Raw genomic sequence first — 12,985 nt, forward strand, 5'->3', positions numbered from 1 at the left:
TTTTAGGGTCATGGGGCCTAATTTATATCTCAAGTGATTACTTCTCTTCTGATCCTAGCATTCAGTTTCAAATACTGAAGCCATGAGAAAGGGAAGAATTTTCCATTAGATACAATGTTATGGCTGACATTTTGTTTTCATTCCTTAACTTGTAACATTTTTAGATACAACCTGTGTAATTCTTTACCCCAGAATCATTTGTGCTTATCCCTCATATCAACTTTAATTTTCCTTCAAAGTTTTTTGTATATTCCATTTTTATTTTATGTATTATTGTTTGTTTATATGTTACTGTGTATAATTAAGTTTTTTTTATTCATTTGACAATATCTATTGTATATTTTGATGAGATGTACAAATAAAGCACTCTGATTTGAATTAGTCACACCCAAATCAGTATTATACCTCACCACTGATAACCCTTCCCAATCCTCTCATCCTTTATATACCTACCATCTTCTAGGAAGCGGCAATATCATCCTTAATGGTATCTAGAGCAGATACTGGCAAGTCAAGAATGGGAGGTCTAGGGTTCCAACTGCAGTCAGCAGCTGAAGCTATACAAGAAGGTGTCCAGGAAGGTCTGGAGAGGGAAATGACTGATATGACCTTTCAATCCAGTGAGAGAATCAAAGAGATTCAGGAAAATTATGATAGACTGTGAGTATAATACTAACCCTGCAAAAGCATGTTGCATGTACAATATCTCATAATGTTGCTTAAAAATTGGAAATTCATTGTGTTTTGGCAATTATTTTATTGTTTGTTTTTTATTCACCTTGCAAATGCACTCTGTACCTGTATGTCAGAAAGTGAACATTTCTGCAGTTGTCCCATTACAATATTCTAACAACAACTACCTTGAAATTTTGAACATGTACAGTAATGACACAATAGTCCAATTTAGATAGATCAGTATTTGTTCACATTTTGCTTGTCTCTTGATGTTTGGAATGTACATGTTTCTGTAAGGATATTTGAATTTGAAAGTCAATCTTGTTATCTCCTTGAAATGTTAGGAAACAAGAGGCAAGTAAACAGCAGATGGACTATGAAGACAAACTCAAGTAAGTTTAATTGTCTTGATTTAATTTGATTGTATTTGAAATTTATGTTTATAAATCAGAGTTGCTAATTTTCCGGATTTTTCCGGAATTCCGTATTTTTTCCTTTGCTGAAAAATATTCCGGGAAAAAAAATCGATTGTCAAAGTGAAATCCGTAAAAATTTCCCCTCCAAAACTTGTCACGGAGTTCGCTACGGAGAGCGCAATTTCAATTTTGGATGGCCAATTTGCGCAGATGGAAAATTATTAGCGTTGTGCGCAGCATGAAGTTTAGCTGGTACTGTACTTGCACGGTACGCGCGAGCAATGCATTGTAGCAGTTGCAAACGCCGCTCTATACCCTGCAGGGATACGGGTGTCAGCGCTATCCCAGTCGGGCGATCGCCCGGTAGAACCGCTCGAAGCACGGCCCGGTGTGGCTGCAATTGCCTGCTGCTGCGTGAGTGATTGGTTGTCTGCCGCGGGATTTCAGCTGAAAACCTATTTGCTACCATGAAATATGTGATCTCTGGTGCGTATTCATCAATTCATATGTGTGAACTATCCATCATTTTGATAGAAATTGTGATTTATGGATTTTCAATAGTATAGGATTGTCTTGTTGATGAGTACAGTGAGTGAAAAAGGGCACCCCAGCTGCTACATACACCCGTCCCGAGTCGCATCCATTGGCCGCAGCATGCAGGTTAACCCGTACCGTAATGAGTACGGGTTACATGATTTTTTTTTGTTTTTGAGCACCTTTCTTGCCTATGATATGAAGTTTATTATGTCATTAATTATTTGTTATGTACTACTGTAGATTAATGATTTCAGCCCTCTAAAGAATAAGAAAACGTTCCAGCTTCAGGGGGCTTCGCCCTTGACCCCGCCAGGGGCCCTGGTCGGGCCCCTGGACCCCGGCCTGGGTTTTCAGGATTTTTTTGAGCTATCAGTTAGCATCTCTGATAAATACATCAATATATTTTTAGCTGAGTTTTGAATTAACATACTGATGTCAATATACTGGGATGTCAAGTGCAACTCCCATTCCAGTTTAACTTTTTTTTTAACAATCCCAAAATGAGATAGAATGCGTTTCAAAGTACTTTTTTTTTATTGATGTTCCCATGTGATTACTTTTGTGTGCAGTAATAACACTGTGATGATGATGGAGATGCAGAACACTATACAGGATCTACAGCAGGAACTTCAAGCTTTAGGAGGAAGCAAAGCGATGTCCTCACCATCCAGGGTCTCCACAGCAACGGCTAACAGAGATCTCCAGGTGGAGCCTACTATTATATTCTCCAGGTCAGATTCGGAGAGGAATCAAAGAGCCCTCAAGAGGGGGATCAGTGCACAAAAGGTAAGAATATGCTTATTGAATTCATTTTGAGGAATTAAAACATGCCAGGGGTGTCATGCAATAGTTTCGCTCTTTAGTTAATCTTAAAACCCATCTCCCCCCCCCCCCCTTACACTCCATAGATAATTTCGGTTAATTCAAACCTGGTTTTATTTTGGTAAATCTCTCCAAATTTGTATATCACTATTGCAATGCTTGATTTGCATGTTGGATGATACTGAAATATAATTCCCATTATTGACCATGTTCTAAAGTTGTTGCTGGGTTTTGCTGAAAGGAGCAGAAGATAGAAGTTGCTATAAATGCTTTTTTTTGTTTGTATCATTATTCATCTTGGAGAAAAAACATATGGCATTTTTCTTTTTCTATCCCGGAGCAACAGAATTTTAAAAATTATTCAAAAAGAAAAAAAAATAATAAGTAGTTTTTCATACACATCCAAACTCTAAATTCAAGAGTGTAATGCAGATATGAAGAAGAGTGAAGATACTTTGCAAAAATTTATTTTATTTATTCACTATTCATTACTGTAGCAGATTATCTGGTCAAAATTGCAATACTTGTAGACTTTGAGCAGAAATACAGCATATAATTTTTTGTTTGTTGCACTTGAATGATAGTCAGGACACCCCATCATGACCATTAAGATTGATGATAATAAAGATTGTTATCATTTCTCCAAACAGGTGTCAGCAGAGCAGTATAATGAAGCAGTAAGAGCAATGGAACAGTACACCGTTCTGCCTGCAAAGAGGCTTGTTCATATTGTTCGGAAATACTCACATCATACAGAGATGAAAAAAATTGAAGGTAACTCATTGACCATGACTTTTTTTTACCATTCATGTACCAAGCCTTATCCTCTTAGATTTTCTAACTTAAAAAATCTAGTACAAACCAGCCGTTCTCTCTATAATTAGAAAAATTATTCAGTATTTTATTATGTCTTACCGTAATTCCCTTCACCACTTTTGAAATCATTGTGTATGTGACAATTGGTTTGAATGAAAAAGCATGTATGATAACGAGATGGAAAAGAGATTGGAATCTTGTATAAGTTTGCATATAAATGCACTGTAATTACTTCATATATCTTTTCATTAATCATAATCAAATTATCTTTTGAAAATAAGAAACTTTTTTATGGATGGATGTTAAAGGGGAATCCAACCCAAATAAAAACTTGATTTTATAAGGAAAAGAAAAATCAGACAAGTTGATAGCTGAAAGTTTGAACAATATTGGACAAACACCAAGAAAGTTAAGAATTTTTTAAAGTTGTAAATATTGGTAATCACTATACCCATGGAGACTTCAAACTGGCCACATATGGGATGTCATAGTGATGTAAGGCAAGGACTACTCTTCCATGTACTCCAATGCACATTATGGCTAAATTGTCATTTTCCCCAAAAGTTTTATTTCAAATTATACTTTACTTTAATGAGGACATAAAACAATATACAATCTGTGTTATATTTAGATTACAGCCCCAGGGGAATGGGTACTTAGGAGAAAACCACAAATCCCTGATAATAAAGTACATGGCCTATGGGAAAGTTGTCCTTGCCCCTTGTCATAATTTACTTACCCAGTTGCCAATTTGAAATCTACATAGTATTAGTGATCTCAGTTTTAAAACAGCAATAACTTTCTTATTGCTTGTCCGATTTCTTTCAAACTTTCACCATTCTGTTTAATTTATTTTTCTCCTTCCCAACACACCATTTTATGGCCAAGGCGGAATTCCCCTTTAACATATTACCTTCCTGTAGAACGAAGAAATCAAACATCATTTAAAGTGATGGGCAAGATTTTAATTCTATACATGTTAAATGATGTGAAGTTATGAAATGTATATTTATGAGCTGAATGCTGATTTAATGAAGAATAATGGAGGAGAAAAATAGTAGGATTAGAGTCACCAATGTTAGAAAACAAAAAATATTTTTAATATTGTTTAACCCAATTCTGCTTTTGAAAAATTAAATATTTCTAGGAATGTGTTAATTTCAGTTGGTCGTAAATTTTAATGTTTCTCTTTATTTTGATATTTGTTCTACAGATGATGTAAGACGTAGCAACTCAATAGATCAAGAAGTGTACACACTCTTAGAGAGGATGGAAACGCTCCAAAGCAAGGTTAGAAATTGTCAAAAATATCAAAGGAGCCTTCTTTTTACATGTAATGGATATGTATGTCATATTATTCCCAGTGAATAGATATTCCCTTGATATATTTCATAGTGTATATTCTGCTCTTGGATAAGTTAACCTATGAATGCTGATATAGGATAACCATGCATATATTCAAATATGAGAGATGGCATCTCTATCAATCTACTCTTTTTAAGTACAGCAATCTTAAGTGCTGAAAGGCTGCTTGAGATAAAGCGGGGGTAAGAATGATAATGATAACTGTGCACCTCAGAATAGATTATTTCTACATAGATGGCGCTATATAAGTGCCTTTTATTATTATGAAGAAGACAAGCAATAAAACATCTTTATAAAATGAGGGTCCATGTTTAGTATTAGCTTCATGAAACTAGAAGAGGTTTACTTTTTAGAATATAGATATTTTATCTGCTTCCTCCTGGTTGTAAAAAGTGATGGGTTGGTATTATCGTAGTATTTATTAAGCCCTAACTAAGATAACCTTTTTAGTGGAATGACTGTTGTCAGCTTATTCACAAATATTCTCCCGTGAAAATCGTTCAGATGTTAATTTTGCAATGAAATTATAATTCAGAAAATTATATTTGTCATGAACATTGAATAATGCCTAAAAACTTGTTTAGTCTTGACTCAAATGTGATTTAACCTATTAGAACACCACACATGAGCTTCATTGAAGGTTGATTTGTGTTTCAAATGTTTGTATTCTTTACAGAGAGCACAGAGATGGGGTGAAGAGATGGATAATTTGACAGCAGAAAGAAATCGTTTGGCTCATCTTCTCATGGACACTTTAACTCATCTAGAACAAGAGTCTGGTATCTTCATGATCAAACCTATACTATCATGGAAGGGAAGGTAAGTGCCAGCTTTACTCAACGACATTTGAATCAAAACAATTTAGTCTGAATTAAATCTTGGAAATAGACTTAATCTTGCAGAATCCTGTTTATTTTCCTTTTGTTCTACATGTAATTTGATCAATATGTATTGAATTTTTAGTTTTGTGTTTGAAAAATGATGTTTGTGATTTCATTAAAGGACATCCAGAATCATTTAATGATTAGCAATGTTTGGGGCTACATTGTGTTATGTGTTTCAGTGCATTGCATTCAAGTTGTCTTGTTCTAAAATTTCTTCTTGAACCACTCATCTTGTAAACTTTACGCCATTCTTCCTTTTTATATCGTATTTTTTCTCTTATTTTCTCTATCATGAAGTATAGAAAATATTTTGATTGCATCTAGTTTACAAGTACAGTGTATACATTGAAATAAGAATTTCTTGATGTGTATTATACAATCAAAACAAGATCTGCTTAATGTAATTTAATAATTCATGAACCCACCTTTTAGCTTTAAGAAGAAATTCCCATAGCAATCAAAAGATTAATTTCTTAGTAGATGTCACACTACCTGACAAGATATTATTCTGGTATGAAAATGTATAAGAATAAAGATTAGAATGAGTAGAAATAAAATGATATAGGAATGAAATGAAATAGATATAGGTTGATTATTTCAACTTGTCCGTAGATCCTGCAGAGGTAGTGTGCTTTTGGTATTTTACATATGCATTATTTATTCATTGTTTGTATCATAATCTGTTTACAATTTGATTGGTTGGCCTAATTGCAAGAAAGTCACCTACATACTTTGGTAATCCTTGTAAAAGTCATCTGAATTTATTTCTTAGAGGCCACTTAATATTTGATGAAAGCTGTCAGCCAGATTACCTTGAATAATTAAGTGGAGCGAAAGGATTCAGTAAGAATCTGGGTGACATAATCCATACTTATCCAGGTGTTCTATATGTATCTTGGCATTTTACGTAAATCTGTTGAGGATATTCTAGTTCCCATGCATTCTGATCCATCCCCATTACTTCAATCACACTTTTAAATTGCTTAATAGACTTTCGTCATTAAATTCCATTTAAATTTGAATAAGCAAATAGTTTTATGTCTTTTAACAAAAGACAAATTCCATTGGATTGAGATGTTTAATATGTATGCAGGATTCTGAAATGTATATAGGGAATAGAGATGGAAGAGAAAGCCTGTATGGGGGTGTGTGTGGGTGTGTATAGGGGTGGGGTTATTTGACCAAACATATTTGAATTGTTACTTATTAATCTCTCATATTCTTTTTTGGGGGGATTGCCCAGAGGATTCCAGCCCCATTATCAAAGCAAACTGTCCAGCTATCAACCACCCAAGCGTTTATTAAGACCCATAACACCAGAGGAAAGGAAAGGCACCCCATTTACAGTTGTTCCTGCTCCTACCCCTGCCAACCAAGGAACCAAGGCAGGCTACAGACCAGGCACAAGAGTATGTATTCAAACATTACCAATCATCATTCATCAAAGTTTACTTAAACAAATTTGGTATGACTATGGAATCCCCAAAATTGATTGTTATGACCATCAGACTCACTGCATCATTTTCAATGTAGATTTTATTTTTGATGATAATAAGAATGTATGAATCTTCTTTTCTCACTTGTGCTATGTCTAAACCACTAACTACCACTATAAGTACTACTACTACTTCAACTACTATTACTTCTAATACTACTACTACTACTACTACTACATACCATCAGTAATATGCCATACATTTCTATTCATGTAGGATTAAATATTCACTGCTTTGCTTGACTAGGTGGGAATTGGTCTTTAAATTGTCCTTGACACTGTCATTGAGAACGTACTTGTTTTTTATGTGCTAGAGGAGATGAGAATTTTCGTGAAATGATTTGGTTACTAATGAGAAGCAGTACTTTGTACCATGTACGTGATATTGCTCATGCTCTAGCTGATGAATCTGATAGTTTGTATTCAACAAACATTAAGTACTTGAACTAAGTGCTTTAACTGTCATTAAATGATGTAGTCTTACCCATATTTTACAGTCTTCTTGGAACTCATGTCTATTATAACATATTATTGAATCAGCTGCAATAAAAAAAAATGTAAGTAAAATCAAACATGAATGAGATGTTTTTTGTATGTAAGATTTGGTTTCCCTTAATTGTGTACTGGAAAGCATATTCAAGCCCCCCACCCCTGTCTTCTCTAAATATAAAGTAGAAAAAAAAAATCATGATACTAGTTCATAATAAATCCGTTTTAATGAAGTTGAACACTGAATGTATGATCAAATGATGTTAATTACCTCGTTCGAGAATAGACAAAATTACAACAGCCACTTTGATTCTTTTCAGACTTCATCTGGTACCCCAGGAGGAGGCGATGCTCATCGTCTATACACCTCGGGCCATATTCCAAATGGAGGGGCATCCCTTAAGGGGTCTGCTGTACAGATGGTAGGGGAGGTTCCCCAACCCATGTGGTCTATGAACACTTCAATACCTACCCAAGGAGGAGAAGGGACAGGAACTGTAGGGGGAGGACTGACAGGGAGGTTAAACTTCATGACCACACCCCGTCTCCTTGAGCTTGACGTGAACAGACTCCTGATTGGTCAAAACACTGTCTCGTGAGTATTGACAAGTTTGTTTGTTTTTAGATAAGGTTTAGTAAATCAGTGTAATTCAGGAACATAGGAAGTGTGGTATTTATGTCGATATGCAGACAACTAAAAATTTCAGACAACTTCATTGCATTTCCAAGTTGCAATCTCTGTCATCACTAGATGGTTAAATCTCTTAACAGACATTTAGAAAAAGTGAATTGATAAAAAAAAGTAGCAATCTTTGTACATGTTGTGAAGAAAAATTGCTGGGTGACTATTTGAGGATCAGTGTAAGATTTTACTTGTAATCTTGTTAAACATGATCTCACAAACAATGCAATAGATCTAAAGTTTACTAAACACTTTCTCTTTCATTGTGTTATCTGTTAACAGAGCTGCAACCAAAGCTCTGCTAAGCAATGATCGTCTGGTGAATGCAGCCAATAGCAGTGTTAGATCATATGTGACAATAGCAAGGCCGTCTACACATCCTCCTGTGCCGAATCTTCGACCATCAAGGCCCAACTCCTCAAGTAAGTTTTTTTTCAGTTTATTATGGTCGTACGCTTTTCGTGAATGGATTGCGTTTAAAAGTGTGTTATAGTTCAAGTGTGTAGGTTGTTATTTGAAAATTGTTGTGTTGTTAGGAGCAGTATTAACATATTTTCTGTCTCATAAATTGTGATCAGATTTGTATGATACATTACTTGGAAATTAAGATGTTCTTGTTGTTTATTTCTCTTATATTTTCAACTTCTTTCATCTATTCTTTCTCTAACATCTCATCTCACATTTTTAGTAGTTGCCTGATCATTTGTCTTCTTCCACCTACTTGTACTTTCTTTCCTTCTCACCTGATACTGTCCTCATCCAACTCTTCCTCATTCATCCTTTCATATGTCCCATTTTTTGTCTTTCCTTTCCTCCTATTCTCTTTCCTTCTCTCATCTTTCTATGTCACTCTACCTACCTTCTTTCCTTCTATTCGAAACTCATTCCACCCCATTTCATCCTCTACTCTTTTTTTTACCCCATTTTCCTTTTTAAATACATTCCCATTTTCACCCTCTCACTTCTTATCGATCCTCTTTCTCCATCCTCCCTTTTTGTCTCACCTGCATAGCAGAGTGAGACTATAGGCGCCGCTTTTCCGACGGCGACGCCGGACGGCGGCGGCGTCAACATCAAATCTTAACCTGAGGTTAAGTTTTTGAAATGACATCATAACTTAGAAGGACATAGTTCATGAAACTTGGCCATAAGGTTAATCAAGTATTACTGAACATCCTAATAGAGTTTTTAATGTCACATGATCAAGGTCAAAGGTCATTTAGGGTCAATGAACTTAGACCATGTTGGGGGAATCTACATCAAAATCTTAACCTGAGATTAAGTTTTTGAAATGTCATCATAACTTAGGAAATATATGGACCTCGGTCATTTAACTTGGACATAAGGTTAATCAAGTATCACCAAACATCCTGCATGAGTTTCACATCACATGACTAAGGTCAAAAGTCATTTGAGGTCAATGAACTTTGGCCGATTGGGGGTATCTATTGAATTACAATCAAAACTTTAAAAGTTTTTGGGTCTGATTCATGAAACTTGGACATAATAGTAATCAAGTATCACTGAACATCCTGTGCAAGTTTCAGGTCACATGATCAAGGTCAAAGGTCATTTAGGGTCAATAAACTTTCGCCGAATTGTGGATATTTGTTGAATTACCATCATAACTTTGAAAGTATGTTGGTCTAGTTCATAAAACTTGGACATAAGAGTAATCAAGTATCACTGAACATCCTGTGTGCATTTTAGGTCACATGACCAAGGTCAAAGGTCAATGAACTTTGGTAATAATGGGGGTATTTGTTGAATTACCATCATAACTTTGCAAGTTTATTGATCTGACTTTTGAAACTTGGACATAAGAGTAATCAAGTAGGACTGAATATCCTGTGCAAGTTTCAGGTCACATGATCAAGGTCAAAGGTCATGTGAGGTCAATGAACTTTGGCCACATTGGGGGTATTTGTTGAATTACCATCCTATCTCTGTAAAGTGTATTGGTCTAGTTCATAAAACATGGAAATAAGAGTAACCGAGTATCACTGAACATTTTGTGCGAGTTATAGTAGTTTTCAAAGTCAGCACTGCTGCTTTGTTGAATCGTGTGATGCAGGTGAGACGGCCAGAGGCATTCCACTTGTTTCTACTCTTCTTCCTCCCACCCTCATTCTAAGTCCTACCTGTCTACCATCTATTTCCCTTCATCACACTCTGTGTTCTTCTCAACTCCCTTCGCTCTTTGTTTCCTTTCTTTGTATTGTTCCTAAGGCTGTTTTCCTTCAGGGGATGTCCTTATCCCATCTTCTACCAATCACACATTTTCACTCCTAGTGTTCGCTTCTCCCTTTTTTCATTCTTTCCTTCTTCCCATTCTTCCACTCTTCCTCCTCCCATCCTGATCCTAATCCTGCCTGTCTGCCACCCATTTCCCCTTCATCATACTTCCCGATATCATTTCTCTCAGCTTCTTTGTCCTCCCTTTTCATTGTTATCTGGCCGTGTTCCCTCTGGCGATGTCCTTTTAATATTGACAAATTCAATAAATCTGACAAAGCCTCCAGATGAAAAAGCAATATCTTTAAATGCAGCAGAGCAAATCAGATAAGAAATTAAAAATGTAAACATCACCATTTGTCCACCCAGTGCCATAGATAGAATTGATGTTGCATTAGGAAAATTTAATCATCGGTCTCCCTGCACGAGTGCGAATGGCAAACTTTATCTTAAGGGCATAGTGGAAGAGTATACTCTATACAGCTAAATGTCAAACACACATATTTTTGTCTGAGGCATGAATTTGATTGCTTCACATTGACACTGTTAGTTGGATTGTACCTGTCTGTTGTAGCAGAAACTTGTTTGAGGGGCAGAAATGATGACAGTACCTCTATTGGTTTTGACATGCATTTCTACTGTATGAACTACATGTAAAAGAATAAAAAACATCTGAAAGATATTGTTAACATTGATTCAAATTTTTAAAAGGTCACAATTTTAACAATCTGTGATTTTTTTTTGTAAAAATGAAGCCAAAAAAATTGCTCCTGAAATAGCTCTACAAAAAATGCATATGTGAAGATGACCCATCACAGATATTTTGAGAGCGTGTTCATGGATATGTTTTTCATCCTGTTCTTTTTAATCTATATGAACAATACTATGATTGATTGATTGATTGATTGATTTTATTCGTCAAGAATATCACAGGCGATTACAATGAAACTGAAGAATACCGTGACAGGATAGCCCATTAAAGCCGAAAGGCTTATTTCAAATGGGGTCCTGTAGTTGGTATAAAACGTTAACATATTGTAACAAAAAGTGTAAACTACGAGTACTGGAATAGGGTTTTAAAAAATGTAAAATACATACATACATATCCATCAGTCAAATAATATGCAAACATCTGAAGCAAACAACAATCCTCCTAATATGTGAAACAAGATTATATTTTAACATACCCTACATTATTTACAATACTAGAAACCAACTGTACAAAATGTGTGATTTTTTATATTGCTCTCAAGTAGCTTTCAGTTTTAGGTGCTTCTTTAATGCACTCTTAAATTGAGAAAATATTTTAACTGCTTTTACTTTATTAGGAAGAGCATTCCAAGATTGGATGCCATTAAAATAAAAATTGTTCCCTATATGTCCTTCGCTAGACCTCTGTAATGTTAACCAATACCTAAAGTCAAGATTTATATACTTAGTAAACTCAATATTTGTTTCAAGGTTAGCTTTTTTGTTATGAATTTAATTACAGATATCTGGATGCTGTATTTTAGTCACTTGATTCCAGAGAGAGTTAAAATTATTTCCTTCCATTTGCCTGTAAATAAACAATATTTTAAAGGTCCACCTATTCCAGAAAAAAAAAGATTTTTTTTTGTCATTTGGGTGGATTTGGATTAAAGAAATATTAGGTATTGAATAGTTATTTATTTTTGTAAATTGCCCATACAGGCAGCTTAACTGAAAGAAGGTTGATTGGCATTGAAAACAAAATTATATAGAATGTGGATTTACTCTCAATTAGGCATAACTCATAAGCAAGGAAACAGTAATCAGCCTGCTCTTATCCACTCAACACCTAATTTTATCTTAAAGAGAACATGTCACAAAGGCTTATATTATCAAAGAAACAAGCAACAAACATGGTCGTTATGAGAAAAATACGCCCACTTTATGAAAGGTCAAGCCTGGAGATGTTACTTACATTATACTTATAGGTGCATTCACCCCCCAAAATAAGGGTGACTTAATCATTTCAGTGATTCATATTTCAGTGTTTAAAATGTGTGATAGATTACAATGAATACCAAGTTAGTTTTTGGTTCTTTGCTTTTGCATTATTTAATGGCAACAGTAAATAGTTTGGAATCACTCTGGTGATAAGAATATTGCTTCCTTAATTATCAAGTTGATTTAGTACACGTGCTAGTGTGATAAAATTGGTTTTAGGTTTGTGTACAGATAAATTTTATAAAAATAATGAACATATGGAAATGATAATGATTGAGATATAACAACTTTTGGCTATTTGATTTTATATTTCGACTATTTTAGATGTTTGTTGTCATTCAGTCAGAGTCCCACTTCTTGAAGAATAAACTAACTGTAAACTTAATCTTACTTTCAATCATAACTATGGCTTAATTGCACTTCATCAGAGGAAATGATTTGATTAATACCAGTATTTTAGAGTAATGAAGTTTTTTTTATACCAATACATTAAACTTAGAGATTAACCGCGATCATGGGCGGGAAACTATTTGAGATCAGTGTCAGAGTGACAGATAATTGATTGAAATCAGATCACTTTTTATCAAATATGGCCCAA

At 34.8% G+C, this 12,985-nt stretch overlaps 1 protein-coding gene across 10 annotated transcripts in view; it reads left to right on the forward strand.

The window, feature by feature from the left end:
* Positions 1-12,985, forward strand: part of LOC121410846 (interaptin-like) — a 113,202-nt gene that overhangs the window by 79,238 nt on the left and 20,979 nt on the right. For all 10 annotated transcript variants that reach the window (XM_041603169.1, XM_041603171.1, XM_041603176.1 and 7 more), the window contains 9 exons: positions 464-660; positions 1,020-1,067; positions 2,198-2,414; positions 3,101-3,224; positions 4,480-4,556; positions 5,308-5,450; positions 6,759-6,924; positions 7,820-8,094; positions 8,464-8,603. In XM_041603169.1, the coding sequence (XP_041459103.1) occupies positions 464-660; positions 1,020-1,067; positions 2,198-2,414; positions 3,101-3,224; positions 4,480-4,556; positions 5,308-5,450; positions 6,759-6,924; positions 7,820-8,094; positions 8,464-8,603 (1,387 nt within the window). The remainder of the gene's footprint in view (positions 1-463; positions 661-1,019; positions 1,068-2,197; positions 2,415-3,100; positions 3,225-4,479; positions 4,557-5,307; positions 5,451-6,758; positions 6,925-7,819; positions 8,095-8,463; positions 8,604-12,985) is intronic.

Source organism: Lytechinus variegatus, chromosome 3 (assembly GCF_018143015.1).
Source record: "Lytechinus variegatus isolate NC3 chromosome 3, Lvar_3.0, whole genome shotgun sequence".
Classification (NCBI taxonomy): Eukaryota; Metazoa; Echinodermata; class Echinoidea; order Temnopleuroida; family Toxopneustidae; genus Lytechinus; species Lytechinus variegatus.